Source organism: Rhipicephalus sanguineus, chromosome 1, assembly GCF_013339695.2.
Source record: "Rhipicephalus sanguineus isolate Rsan-2018 chromosome 1, BIME_Rsan_1.4, whole genome shotgun sequence".
In the NCBI taxonomy this organism is placed as follows: domain Eukaryota; kingdom Metazoa; phylum Arthropoda; class Arachnida; order Ixodida; family Ixodidae; genus Rhipicephalus; species Rhipicephalus sanguineus.
In genome coordinates, this window is record NC_051176.1 from 107,691,870 (window position 1) to 107,706,934 (window position 15,065).

General features: G+C 46.6%; 1 protein-coding gene across 1 annotated transcript in view; it reads right to left on the reverse strand.

Moving 5' to 3' along the window:
• Positions 1–675: 675 nt before the first annotated feature.
• Positions 676–15,065, reverse strand: part of LOC119395312 (zinc finger protein 595) — a 42,863-nt gene continuing 28,473 nt past the window's right edge. Inside the window, exon 4 of the mRNA XM_037662490.2 lies at positions 676–3,891. Coding sequence (XP_037518418.1) covers positions 3,340–3,891 — 552 coding nt within the window. The 3' untranslated portion in view covers positions 676–3,339. The remainder of the gene's footprint in view (positions 3,892–15,065) is intronic.

Consider the following 15,065-nt stretch of genomic DNA (forward strand, 5'->3'; position numbering starts at 1 on the left):
AAGCGAATTCGAATAATAAAGATTGAGTGCGAATCGAATCGAATAATTTTCTAATATTTCTCAAACATTTTTCGAATACTTCGAAGTGAAATTACAGAAAAAAGTTGCAGAGAATCCCTAAGTATGTTCTCATCAGATAGCAACATGAAAGTGTTTCTTTTTGCTAGGTTGATGAAGCACTGGCGGGGTGGTGTTTCGTAGTTGTCTTATCAAGAATGAGGCAATGTAGAGGCCGAAATGTATTTATGTACATGATTTGGCGCAACCAAAGTGTTGCCGACAACACTTTACACGTGATAGGCAAAGATGTCATTTTCTCAGCCTCTCCTCCTCTTTCAACTTCTGTGGAAGCCCAACTGATGTGGCGGACAAGGGTGTGCTCCCTTCAAGTCCGGAGTTCCAAATCTGCCTCGTAGACGTTGATATATAAGAACATCTGAAATTTTGATTGCTAAAAAAGTCGTAGGCGGCTAGATAGATAGATAGATAGATAGATAGATAGATAGATACGCTCAAAGTCGCAGAAGTTCGCTAAGAAATGCTTCGCATTTAAAAGCTTCGGCGCCCGATTTTTCGGACTTCCTGCCCAAATTTCAGGCCCAAAACAGCCTTGGAACCAGCGTTCCGTAACGGAGCTTGAAAGGCAGCTTTGCCGCAATACGGGGGTGTGATGAGGTGAAGCATATTGAAAATTGGGGACCACTTTTAATCGGACGTTGACTGTCTCTTGGCAAAGTTCGACCGTAACGGAGCTTGAAAGGTAGCTTTGCCGCAATACGGGGGTGTGATGAGGTGAAACACATTGAAAATCTAGGGACCACTTTCAATCGGACGTTGACTGTCTCTTGGCTAAGTTCGACCGCAACGGAGCTTGAAAGGTAGCTTTGCCGCAATACGAGAGTGTAATGAGGTGAAGCATATTGAAACTCTGAAGGGGTCACTTTCAATCGGACGTTGACTGTATTTGTTTTTGTTGAAGTTCGAATAGTTCGAATAGTAAAATTTCAGTGCGAATCGAATCGAATAGCAAACACTATTCGAAAAATATTCGAAATTTCGAATATTCGCACACCCCTACTTATAAGCCTATCACAGCAAAAAAGAATCCTTTAGAGAGCCACACTATCATCCAAATGGAAGAGTGCCTGTACATAAAAAGTGACATTGGTTGTTCTACATCCTGCAAATGTAATCTACAAGCTTGAAGGCTCTAAACTCGTGCTAGATACAAGCACTACTACAATGCAGGCATGACATCATGGGAGTGAAAAGCACAAATAATGGTCAAAACAAAACAAAGCATGAATTGCCAAGACACTGAAGTTTTCGTAGATCACACAATAAGTAGCTGCTGCTACCTTTGCGCATGTCTTCACAAGACGCAACAAAATGCTGAGCTTGACACTTGAACAATATAACATACGACCAACTGGTTAAAAAAAAAAATGTCAAAGAAAAGATATCTGACCTGAGCTCAGAAACTCTACCTTTGACTTTGAAATCAGGAACAGCACTTCTGTTGCAAGAAAGTGTGCAGCAAAACCTGATAGTTTGCAGCCTTTACTTCCCGAACAGGCCTTGGAACACTCTTGCATTGTTTTTTATGGGTATACATCAGCTTAGCAATGAGGGCTGCAAATGCTTTGGAATGTCATGGCTTTTCATGTCCTTTCATAATCCCTAACAGATGGAAAGTTACAGTCCTCCAATGGTACGAGCAATGCATTATCTAGCAGCAAGTCATCATGTTGCATTTTTGATTTTGCGTTAGCTTACACATTTACCTGGTTATGACCTGTTTTTGATATGCAACTTGCCAAAATCAGTTTGTTTTGTCATAACATATCAGCCCAAACTTACAACCCCCCACACTCTGCTCTTGCTTTCGTTCACTTTACTGTCATGTTAAAATGTTTGAAAGAATGTAATGAACAGTCAAATATCATAAGTTTACATTAGCACGCAACATGGATGATGGTATGGATTTGAAATGGCCAGTGCAAAGGAGTATCTTTTGAGCAGCGCTGTACTTCTGAAGGTGCATGCACTTGTGGAGATCAATTTTTTACTTGCATGTTGATGACATCATGCAACAAGTGGGTTTTCTCATTTACCAAGTTAAAAAAAGTAATAATGTTAATGTTCTGAAGCTCCGTAAACATTTAAAATACTGCTTCATCAGCATATATGCCGAATTCATTACTAATGCTCTCAAGTACAAGTGGTTCCTCACCTACAGACAGTCTCAGTATTCAGACACCGGGTCCCCAATATGGCATTAAATCTGCAAAAAATTACCACAGAGTTGCTCTGAAGAGGCTGGAGCTACTCTCTGTGTGTGTTGGCTGGACTAGACAATGGGTATCTTGCATACCTTGGGTGCCAAGTACAGTCCCACACACTGCCATGCAGAGCATGCGAGCCGCTCTCTCTGCTCTGTGGGGTGACACCTGGCAGCAGCTACCGGGTCCAAGAGTGTGTGAATATGGGCATGCGTAGCCTAGTAGACATGCAGAACTGCTTTCCATGTCTGGCAGCATTGATAAGCTTCATTTCTCCCCAAAAAAAAAGCATGCACTGATAACGCCCACATGATCCTTTCGAACAAATGGTGCATGCTTAATGAGCATTCCAGATAGCATTCTTTGCATTACTGCCATTTGAGAAGCCATGGCAAAACCAGAAATTCAGCGAAAGGGCTAGATGTACATTTGAACCCTTATGCTATCGATTAGTACGTGCTCTACATAGTCACTTTATTGGGTGTTGACATTATTTAAAATCAGTGAAAGCTGATGTACTTTCTTAATACTTAGTGACATGAAAAATCGGATGCATTTATTACCAGCCCCCGTGCATGTTTCCACTGACCTGAGGTGCACTGAGACAGTGACATTGGACCATGTGCAAACCTGACAAACAAAAGCCTTCCCATTGACAGTCACCAACGTCACCACAAATAGCAAAGTGTCCAGGTCTCTACATATGTTAGGACATGCATGCTCTTGTGCAGAATATCTCAAGCACTGAAACCGCTACCAGGCATCGCTCACTGAAGTGAAGCGGGCAGCTCACATGCTTGCACAACAGTGGACAAAGCTGCCCACAGATGTAAAGTCACTTGTGTTAATTTTAAGGATGGCATTGCAGACTGCTCCTGTCTGGCTCAAACAGCGCTTGAGAGACTTCCAAACAACCGTGAGAATGGGCCTTTTGTACTCATTCATGTGCCTTTCCCTAGAAACTATCATATCGCAATGCCTCCATTACACAGGCTGTGTGTCTCATTGTGAAGTCTGCACGGCAAGGCATGCTCACAAATATTCATGTCCCAACCTTTCACAGATATAACTGTGGCATTGAACTATGAGCACTGTCAACAAAATGACCTAATGTCTCTACCACTGTTTCCTCCACAACCATTTCCAGCTGGCCAGCATCAGAACAGACAGACGGTTCTGTTTCGGATTGCATGGGGTGTGCCGTGTGGATGTGTTCAACAAGTTTTTTATGCTGCAAGAACTGCTTGCTGCATATGTTGCACTGAAAGTTCTTCATGGTCAAGTGGCGAGTACTGTGTGCCTTGGCTGCTCCAAAGGTAGTGAACCTCTTGTCACAGAGCTCACATATATATGGCTGCTCGTTGAGGTGGATCCGCAAGTGCACCGACATGGCGACCTGCGAGCTGCATATCCTTCCGCAAATGGGGCAAGGCAACTTGCTCTCACTGGAAGAGTTTGCATAGTCATGCCTGTAAACTGTGTGTGCCTGCAGGCCACTGGCAAACTGGAACTGTTGCTCGCATTGTGGGCACTGATGGCTGGTGCTGTGGCTTTTCACACTAGGCAACTGCCGTTTTCCGCACTTCGGGTGTGAAAACCGCCGATGCATCTGCAGTAAAGAACACTTGTTACACAGAGCGCTGTTTTTTTCTTATGTAGCTGATTCAGTAGCCAATGGCTCTTGAATAATGAAAAACAGATCAATTAGCTTCATTCACAGGTGTAGGTACTGCACCTGAACCAGAATGATGAGTTAACCATGACGCACTACTTGTGCACACATGAACAAACAAATGTTTGTTTTAATGCTTTATTGTTTCTGATCCCAGCCACACGAAAGCAAGCACCTGTGTCAAATAATGCCAACGTTTCGAAACGTTCACCACTGTAAGTTCTTTAGCTGTGAAATTCTGGCTCTCTTCTTAGCTGTTTTGTAAGGATTTAAACAACTTAAAGTGTGCTGGCAGCACATTTCAGTCTTCAACGTCCAATCTATCATTACACTCAGAAACCTGTTTGCCAAAATTGACAATGCCTAGAAATCTTGACCGACATGAAAAGAAGACCTGCAAGTAGCACTCCACTTCCAACAGAGAAAAATAACTTGTACTGCTCAAAATTAAATAACAGGGAAGTCGAGAAAACTAAAGCAGCGGTGCGAGGGTTACCTTTGCAAGTCAATAGTACAAGAAACATTAGGCGAACAAATCTGACCAGCAGTGGCTTAAGTTTCAGTATAAGCCTAAATCGAAGTAGTGTGGAATTTTCGTATTATTCACCCACCGCCAATTTTCTTGCATCTCAAGATAGCTTGATAATTATTAGCTGAAAGTCACTTTCAACCCTACATACCTTTAGAAAGCAACCTTCAGGAGTATGTGCCCGTTAAATGAAAGAAGAGAGAGAAATAACTATTTATCCCATCTTGAGGGAAAGGGGCTGCGAGAAGGCGAGGGATCCTACTCGCGGTAGGCCTCCTCTACCCCCTCAGCCCACCTCAGGATAGCCTCCTGAAGTGCGGGGTTGTAGCTGGGCATGGCAGCCTCCCACAGCTCCTGACTACTTAATTGTATACAAAGGCTCGGGGGAGGGGAGTGTCTTTACACTGCCACATAATGTGGTTAAGGTCTGCTCGCCTGACAGAAAAAAACTTGCAGTCCGAATTAGAGTACATTCCGGGGTAAATATTGCGGCGTAGGACAGGGGAGAGAAAAGTGCAGGTTTATAATCTACGCCACAGAACTTCGCGCCTGCGTGAGGACCGATGTAGTAAAGGCGGGAGGGTTTGGCGACCAAGCCGGTAATGCCCGCAAAATGTCGTGGTATGTAACCAATCTGTCTTTAGAGGTAAATGCAGGAGGGAGATTATCTCAGTAGTAAGAAGACTTGGCAAATGAAAGAATTATAGGTAGACCAGTTGATCTGCAAGCCATGTATCATTTGAAAAGTGTGCTTCTGGAACAACATCCCCCCATACTTTAGCACATTCCTCCACTCAACACTTCACCCTGACTTGAGGAAGCCAATGGCAATACCACCCCTTGACAGAAGTGGTCATTGCACTTCATAGAAACACCATGGTAACTCATGACAAGTGTAGCGTATTGTTCAGTCGTGAATAGTACTTGAGTGTATATGTCATCAAGATAAACGGAACTCACTCAGACTGGCTCAAAAAATATATTGTACTTGCTTACTGCTCAGTCAGACTTGAACGCGCCAAAATTATACTTAACTGGGCTCACTCACTCTCACCAAAATGCTCTTCAACAAGCTCTTCTACATTTCTCATGAATAACATGAAGCAGCGCAAAAAAACAAGGATAAAGAAGGAACCTACACAACAGGACTAGCACTAGTCCAGTGCTAGTCCTGTTGCCCTGTTGTGGTCGAAATGCTCGGCCTTTATATTAGGGCTGAATAAGAGTCACGTACCTTTTGGGACACCCGGTATATCTATATGTGTGTGTGTGTGTGTGTGTGTGTGTGTGTGTGTGTGTGTGTGTGTGTGTGTGTGTGTGTGTGTGTGTGTGTGTGTGTGTATACCTGTGTGTGTGTGCGTGCGCATAGAGTTTCCTACACTTACCTAGAGGGAAAAGTGGCGCTGCAAGCTGTTGGACGCATGAGAATGCCGGGATATGTGAGCTTCGAACTTGACTCGGATTCGTATCCGTCACGTAGAGCCCAGAATCCTCGAAGACGCGTCTGGCTTCAATGCGTTCCTTGCGTCGAAATGGTTGATTTCTTACTGAAGGAGCACGTAGTGAGCTATTTTTATTGCAGAAAAACGAGTTTTATTTAACATTGGAAACTTCTGCGTCGATGTATAGTTTTACGAAGCGTAAAAAGTAACCAACGGCCGCTAAACTTGCCAGGCAGACGACAAAGGCAGCGTTCTCTCTGCCCCTGTTCGTCGTCTGTTTCTTTCTTTCGCCGTTTGGTTATGCCATCAAGGTGAGTGGACGTTTATTTTAAAATATAATACGCGTAAATGACATCCGCTTATAAATGTTTTGTTTTAGAGAAGCTTTATTTGCGCAGTCGTATCCGCTTTTGCGCCGAAGCCTCGCACAACACCAGCCAACACAAGCCTCGCAGGCACATAAACCGTCATTCCCAGCGCTCCAACGGCGGCCGGAGACGTGGCACTTTAAAACTTTTTTTAAAATTCTTGATTGATTTTGATGGAACTTTCAGAATTTAAGAATGTTTGTGTGCTGATTTCAAATATGCAATTGTTTTTTTCCTATGATAAGTAGTTTCCAGAATATCACAAACACCTACTTCTTTGTTTAAGGCCTAATTAGCTAATTAACCACAACCTGCACACCAATGCACAATCCACAGAATACATTGAGAATGTTTGTAGTGTGTCGTAAAGTATAAATCATTGTTTTAGGACATTTCCAAGCAGAGTTGTGGGCTGTTGCACCCAATTTAAAAAAATGCCCCAATTAATACTCAAAACAAAACCTTGATTTAGAACATTTTCTTAAGAAAGCACTATAACAAAATTTGCCTTACGACACATCGCATCTATTTATCTTAGCAGCGAAAAAGAAATAATAATGATAACCCAGACAGAACAAAAGATATTGCTCCTCCATTACAGGAAGAGCATGAAAAATTGTTTGCTCTTTGTCCTCAATTTAAAGAGCAGGGTGCACGGTTTTGCTTTTTTATAGTAAAATCTGGATAGAAGGAGACAGTATGCAGCAATGAAAATTTGTAACTAGGGGCACAATGATGTCAGGAATGTGCAGAGATGGCCAGCGAAAACTAGATTTTTTGGCTGATTTTCATTCCCTAAGTGCCACGTCCCCCCTTAAGAAATTCGCCTAGACGGTGGCGCCAGATTTCCCTCTAGGTATTCTTGTAAGAAACTGTATGTGCGTGCACATGTCCCAGCTAACTCTGACCAAGATATATATAAAAAAACTTACGCGTTTTTTGGTTGATAAACAGCTGTGTTCGTTAATCGCTGCATTGCAAAAGGGCTTCACACTCTTTGATGGACGTGGCATGAAAACCCACCGCTGACGCGTCCACCAAATTGCGTGAAGCTGTGTACCATGCGTCGATGAACAAACGCAGTCATGTGTCAACCAAAAAACGCTTGGAAGCACACGAGCGCACGTGTCTATTTCATATTTGGCGTATTTTGCGCACTTTAGTATTTTTTTTTTCATAAGAAACAACCAAGAAGATTTCAACACAAAACAAATGTTTGATTCTGAGGTTAAGGCGGCCTACAAATTGCAGTTAACATTTTACCGAATAAGCAAGAATTAAGAAGTTGGATACCTAAAGTTAATTAATGATCGCTTAGTCATGAAAAAATACAGCCTGTAAGCACACACGACTACCAATAATTACAGCAGGTACAACTTTCCTAAGGTGTATGTTTTTTTTATTTAAATCTTGGTCCGAATTTGCTGGGACACTGTGTGTGTGTGCGCGTGTGTGTGCGTGTGTGTGTGCATATCAAAAGCAGAGTTGTACATAATGCATTACAAGTAACCGATTACTTGTAATCAATCACATTTTCTTGTAATTGATTACCGGTAATCAATTACTTTTTTTTTTCCAAGATCAAGTTGTAACCAGTCTTCTACGGCAGTTCTTGTACCGAAAAATGTGCGACCGCTCCATAGGGACCCTCCCGTCTAAAAGGACGGAGGGTCCCTACAGAGTCTATTTTTTCACCTTTTCTATCGCCTTAACTGCAACGCCTTACACGAGCACCAGCCACAGCGAAGCGCTATGCTTCATAGAGGACATGAACAGTAGCATCGAAGCACTGTGCAACAACAAGCTGGTGCGCAAGGTGTTCCCATGTTATAATACTGCCCTTCCATCCAGCGCATGCATTGAGGGAGTGTTCTCTGCACCAGCTGACCTCTTAACGAGGAAACGTGGAAGAATCAGTGATGGCAACCTTGAAAAACAACTTCTGTTAAAAGTTAACAAAGTGTAACACTATATATTCACGCCCGATCCCTTTTTTCTAGTGCCTCGCATAATAAAAGTGAGCTGTGCTACGAGTATATCCGACTTCTGCTGTTTCTGCGTGGTGACACTGGTGGAGGCACTGGGTACATGTTCGGGACACCTGCCAGCAGCCCCGCATCTAGCCCAGAAAGACTTCCGCGCGTCGATACACCCGTTCACCGCACCAGCCGCCGCCTGTTGGGCCTGAGCCCAGAGTTCGGTCCTTTGCCAGAAAGGATGACCGCGCTCGTAAGCAGTGTCCCAGACATGGCCAGCCCAAGCACGACACCAGGTGACTGTTTTGAACCCTCAAGTTCCGGTGGACTTCCACGGCAACACATGAGGACGCAGATGACTGGCTCGAGGAGTTCGAGCGCGTAGCCAACGTTAACGGGTGGAACGCCGGACAGAAGTTGGGTTACGTGTACTTCCCTCTTCAAGACAGAGCCCGAACATGGTTCACGAATTGCGTGTGGTCATCGTGGGACGAGTTCCTGCGGAAGTTCCTGGACACTTTCGCAAGCACCGAAAGACGAGAGCATGCACAGCGACTCCTGGAATCACGGATTCAGAAGCCAAATGAGTCTGTTGCGATGTTTGTTGAGGACATGGCCCGTCTATTTCATCGGGCAGATCCGGATATGTCCGAAGCCAAAAAGATCAGCCACCTCATACGCGGCGTTAAGGAGCAGCTTTTTGCTGGTCTCGTGCGCAACCCGCCTACGAGCGTCGACGAATTTTTTAAGGAGGCGATGGCCATCGAACGCGCACTACACCTACGCTACCGCCAGTATGACCGCTCAAGCAATAATGGGCCAGTCAGCGCAACAGCCATGACCGCAGTGACAACACCTGACGAGCGTTCGTTGCGCCAACTAATACGAGAAATCATACAAGAAGAGGTGAAGAAGCTCATTGCCACGCCGAATGACTGCGCAATTGCGTCAGTCACCGAAGTTGTGCGTCAGGAGATAAGGCAAGCGCTTTCGCTTCCTGAGCCGAACAACGACACTGTTAAACCGTTGTATGCAGACATTGTCCGTCGACAGCCATCGAACGAGCCGCCACCGCAGCAGTACCACCAGCCACAGCCGCCGACAGCGCCTTGGTACTACAGGGAAACTTCGACGCCGATGCGACCACCACTTCGCAAAACCGACACTTGGCGTACCCCTGACTACAGGCCCTTGTGCTTTCATTGTGGGGAAGCAGGCCACATCGTTCGGTATTGCCCTTATCGCGTCGCAGGGTACCAAGGCTTTCCGTCCACTACTCCTCGGCGCCATTTCAATGGAAGACCTCACATCGACATGAGTATGACGACCTTGCGGGATGATTCTACTGGGTTCCGGTCGCGCTCGCCCACTCCAGGACGTTATTCCCCCTCTAATAGACGTGCCCCCACTGACATGGCGAGAGGAAGGTCTCCCAGCCTACGCCGGGGAAACTAAAAGCAGCGACCTCAGGGGGGGAAGGTTGCGAATCGTCGAAAAGCTGAAAATCCCCCATTACTGCTGAATGAAGAGCTGAAAATTGGCAATGACTCGACGACAGATCAGATTGTTACCGCCGACATTACACTTAAGATTGACGGTCACGACGTGACGGCACTGGTCGACACTAGTGCGGACTTTTCAATAATGAGTGAGAATCTGGCAAATAAGCTCAGGAAGGTGAAAATGGTATGGACGGGACCGCAGATTAGAGGAGCTGGAGGGCAGCTGCTCACACCTACTGGAAAGTGCACCGCAAGAATCAAGATAGGGGATTCATCATTCGTCGCAAGTTTCGTTATTCTTTCCGAGTGTTGTAAACAGGCAATCTTAGGGATGGATCTCTTGCGTGAATACGGCGCCATCATCAATACACCGGACGGTGTCCTGACCTTTTCAGCGGATCATAGCGCACCGCTACAGCGCAAGTCCCTGCGTGTCATCGACGACGTGACCATACCACCGTTATCGTGCCGCCTTGTTTCTGTCACGTGCAACACGCAACATACTGGAAAATGTATCGCTGAACAAGTATCGACACTTTTACTCACTCGAGGTGTTGCCATTGCCAGAAGTCTCGTCAGTATCGTGTACGGGCAAGCAGAGGTCCTGATGACGAACTTCAGCAACGAGCGTCGACACATTACAGAGGGCACCACAGTTGCTTACTTCGACGAGATTGTAGACGCCCACGAGTGTTTTGCAGTGCAACAGGAAGAGACGCCAGCCGCTCCAGCACCACCACCTGTTGACGTGAGCATGGATTTATCACCAGCGCAGAGGCAGCGTCTTGTAGATCTTCTGCACCAGTTCGAAGATTGTTTCTCATCGACCTCGAGGGTAAATCAAACGCCACTGACGAAGCACCGGATTACAACGGAAGAGACAGCAAGACCAATTCGACAAAATCCATACCACGTAGCACCGAAAGGGCGCGAAGCAATCCAAGAACAAGTGCAGAAAATGCTCGACGATGACGTCATCCAGCCGTCAAAAAGCCCTTGGGCATCACCGGTAGTGCTGGTTAAAAAGAAAGACGGCAGCTTACGCTTCTGTGTCGACTACCGCAAGCTGAACCGCGTGACAAAAAAATACGTATACCCATTACCGCGTATCGACGATTCGCTTGACAGGCTGAGGCATGCACGCTTCTTCTCGTCAATGGACCTCAAAAGTGGGTATTGGCAAATTGAGGTCGATGAGCGAGACAGAGAAAAGACTGCTTTTGTAACGCCTGATGGGCTTTACGAGTTTAAAGTCTTGCCCTTCGGGTTGTGCTCAGCTCCAGCAACATTTCAGAGACTAATGGATACCGTCCTATCAGGCCTTAAGTGGAAGACTTGTCTGGTATATCTAGACGACGTCATTGTTTTCTCAGAAACATTTGACGAACACCTAAGACGGCTGCTAACGGTATTTCGAGCAATACGGTCTGCCGGCCTGACACTGAAACCTGAGAAATGTCATTTCGGTTTCAAGGAACTTCAGTTCTTAGGACATGTTGTGAGCCATGAAGGTGTTCGTCCCGCCCCGACAAGATCGCGGCCGTCAGAAAATTTCCGGCGCCAACGGATAAGAAGGCAGTGAGACGTTTTCTTGGCCTCTGCGCATACTACCGCAGATTTATTGCCAATTTCTCGCACATAGCACCGCCTTTAACACGCCTAACGAGAGAAGACGTTCCCTTCGTATGGGGAGACGATGAGCAAGCGGCATTTCACGATCTGCGACAGCGCCTGCAGACACCACCTGTGCTTGCTCACTTTGACGAGGACGCTCCTACCATGATCCACACAGATGCCAGCAACGTAGGTTTAGGCGCTGTACTCGTCCAGTGGCAAGAATCAGCCGAGCGCGTGATCGCATACGCAAGTAGGACGCTTTCCCGTGCCGAGTCTAATTACTCCACAACGGAAAAGGAATGTCTTGCTGTCGTATGGGCAGTCATGAAGTTTCACCCGTATCTATACGGCCGTTCGTTCCACGTAGTCAGCGACCACCACTCTCTTTGCTGGCTGACCAACTTGAAGGACCCATCTGGTCGGCTCGCACGCTGGAGCTTATGCCTTCACGAATTTGATATGACGGTCGTGTATAAGTCGGGACGGCAACACTCCGACGCCGATTGCTTATCCAGGTCACCGATAAAGCAAGACGATGTCCCAGAAGATGATGACATGGCGTTTGTAGGAGTAGTCGACACGGCCACGATTTTGTGTAAGCAGAAAGAAGACAGCGAGTTGCTTCCCCTTATTAATTTCTTAAATGGCCGGACTACAAGCATTCCTAGGACATTTGCAAGGAGCCTGTCGTCATTCTGCTTGCGCAGTGGTGTGCTATATAAGAACTTTTCTTCCAGCGGAAGCACCCACCTACTTGTCGTCCCGACGTCCATTCGTGAAGAGGTGCTGAGAGCTCGCCACGATGAGCCGACGTCTGGCCATCTCGGATACACGCGCACATTGGCCAGAATCCAACAAAAATACTACTGGCCAAGGCTTCCAGCCATTGTGAAGCATTACGTGCGCACGTGCCTCAATTGTCAACGACGAAAATCGCCACCTGTAAAACCAGCTGGATTGTTACAACCAGTTCAAGTGCCCACTGTGCCGTTTGCCCAAATCGGAATGGACCTTCTAGGACCATTTCCGACTTCGCATGCTGGAAACAAATGGGTAATAGTCGCCACCGATTATCTTACGCGCTACGCAGAAACAAAGGCTCTATCAAGCGGCACCGCAGTAGAAACCGCACGGTTCTTCATTGAAAACATCGTTCTTAGGCATGGTGCTCAGACAGTCATAATAACAGACAGAGGTACCGCTTTCACGGCCACGCTCCTGAAGACAGTGCTTGAGCTCAGCGGAACAGCTCATCGAAGAACTACCTCCTACCACCCACAAACCAACGGCTTAACAGAACGTCTCAACAAGACTATTGCCGACATGCTGAGCATGTACATAGACGTGGATCATAAAAATTGAGACGACATTCTACCGTACGTCACGTTCGCCTAAATACAGCTCAGCAGGAGACTACGCGAAGGACGCCATTTAGTCTTCTTCATGGCCGTGAAGTGACAACGATGCTTGATGCTATGTTACTGCATGACTGCAATGATACAGACACGGACGCTGAAACTTTTACTCAACGAGCTGAAGAGGCGAGGCAGCTTGCACGCGTCCGAATATCCCGGCAGCAGAGTTACGACGCACAGCGTTATAACTTGCGACATCTATACGTCAGCTATCAACCAGGCGAGAAAGTGTGGGTCTGGAGCCCTATTCGACGACGGGGACTTTCTGAAAAATTATTGAAGAGGTATTTTGGTCCCTACAGTGTTGTACGACGCCTAAGTGACGTGAACTATGAGGTCATCCCTGACAGTCACTCGCGAACTCGCCAGCACAAATCGGAAATCGTGCATGTTGTACGAATGAAGCCCTATTGTGCAGATTAACTTGCATTATACGTCCACTACACCGTCTTTTGTAGTAGCGCATCGGGACGATGCTCTCCCTGGAGGGAGGCAAATGCCGCATCCAATCTGCACAGCGACAACAAAGAAGAGCTCGCGCAGCAAGAGAGGAAGACGAGGTTCACGCCCGATCACTTTTTTCTAGTGCCTCGCATAATTAAAGTGAGCTGTGCTACGAGTATATCCGACTTCTGCTGTTTCTGCGTCGTGACAATATATATATCACAGAAGCCACAGTAAGCCTCCAGCCTTCTCTCTACCATGCAAGCCACAGTAGTTCGTTGTTGTTTGAGTAAACTTGTGCAACTTGTGCAACTGGGCAGGTCGAAAGGACACCCATTTATAGACATCCAAGAAATTATGTTTTTTTCTTGACTTGTAAGTCTGTGTGAAAGCATTCACTGACTGATTGTGTCAGAGATGACTTCTATTCTCAGAAGCATTTTTGTTTTCTTAGAAACCAGAGATGTCGCTATGCAATTCAGGACATTTTTTAGCCTGTCATAGCTGAAGTGGGGACCTCAGTTGTTCATCCAGACAACATATTCTGCGCATACAAATTCATATGAGGGGCATTTTCCACGGAGTGTTTGACCTATCAATGGCCCAAGGTACAAATTTTAAATGTCCGAAAGGAATGAGAAGAGGGAATAAGCAGGCCCCTGTGAAATAGCTGTCAGACAGCATGGAGAGGGGGGAGGTATATCTGCTGTAATGTCCCGACAGATGCTGGCTGGACCACGGGCAGGGTAGGGTGTTCATTTATATTTTCTTTAGCCGGCGCCGTGACAGACAGATGACCCCCTCAGGCAACAAAGACTATGTTTCACAGTGGGGTGCTTGGATGCTTCCATCGAGGGTCCTCACAGGGCCGGCCATGCAGATACTAGGATTGGGTGGCGGCGACTCTGGTCTGCAGTCACTACAGTGGTGAAGCGCTGTGCACGCCCTTCAGTGGCGTGGCATGGGGATAGTGGAGCCCCTTCTGTTGACTTCATTTGCGCAACACCACTGTCACCCCTGTGCTAGGCCGGGCTAACCATCCCGTTAGCAGGGACCACTGCTTCCACAGCTACCGGAAACTCATTATCGCATCTTCCATGGGTGACTGCCTGCGGTGTTTGAACAAGAGATGAAGCGGTGACAACAGGGGAAGGTACGGAAGACACAGGGTTACAAGTGTTGAAGCCTGACTGTGACACCTGGTCGCCAGGCCCGATAGGAAAACTGCAGTGGCGATTACGGCCAGAGACATTTCTGCGCAGCGCTTACAACACTGCACGTTGACCATTTGAGACGGTGCACTTTGTCTGAGAGCCAAAATTCCTGACTGCCCAGACTTCACATGTCATCAGACAGCTTGCCCGTCGCCCTCTCTCAATTCTGAGCTTGTGTTTTTCTTGGTTTGCTTTGCTTGGAGAGTGGGTTTTGCACTGCTGGGTGCTATCGAGGCATTTCTTGGGCTGACACACGTTGAACGACAAAAAAATATGTCGCATAAAGAGTGATAATTGATTAGGTGCCACGGAAGGGCAACGTCGGGGCCCGTGAAAAGCAACTGCAGGACCACGGTCTAGAGATGATGAAGGGAGAAATAGAGAGATGAGGAGAGCTGCAGTATGACGGCATGACAGTATTATGATGGAGCATTGTTTTGGCTCTTTTTGAGGGATCCAGTGGGGTAGTCTGGTTGTTCGATCCCCCAATAAATAAGACATAAAGTCCTTAGGTGCTTGGAGTGCCAAGAAGTCCACCACGACGACTGAAGGGACCTCATGAACGAATTCAGCCGTGACATTGAGAACCACCTCCCAGCGCAGA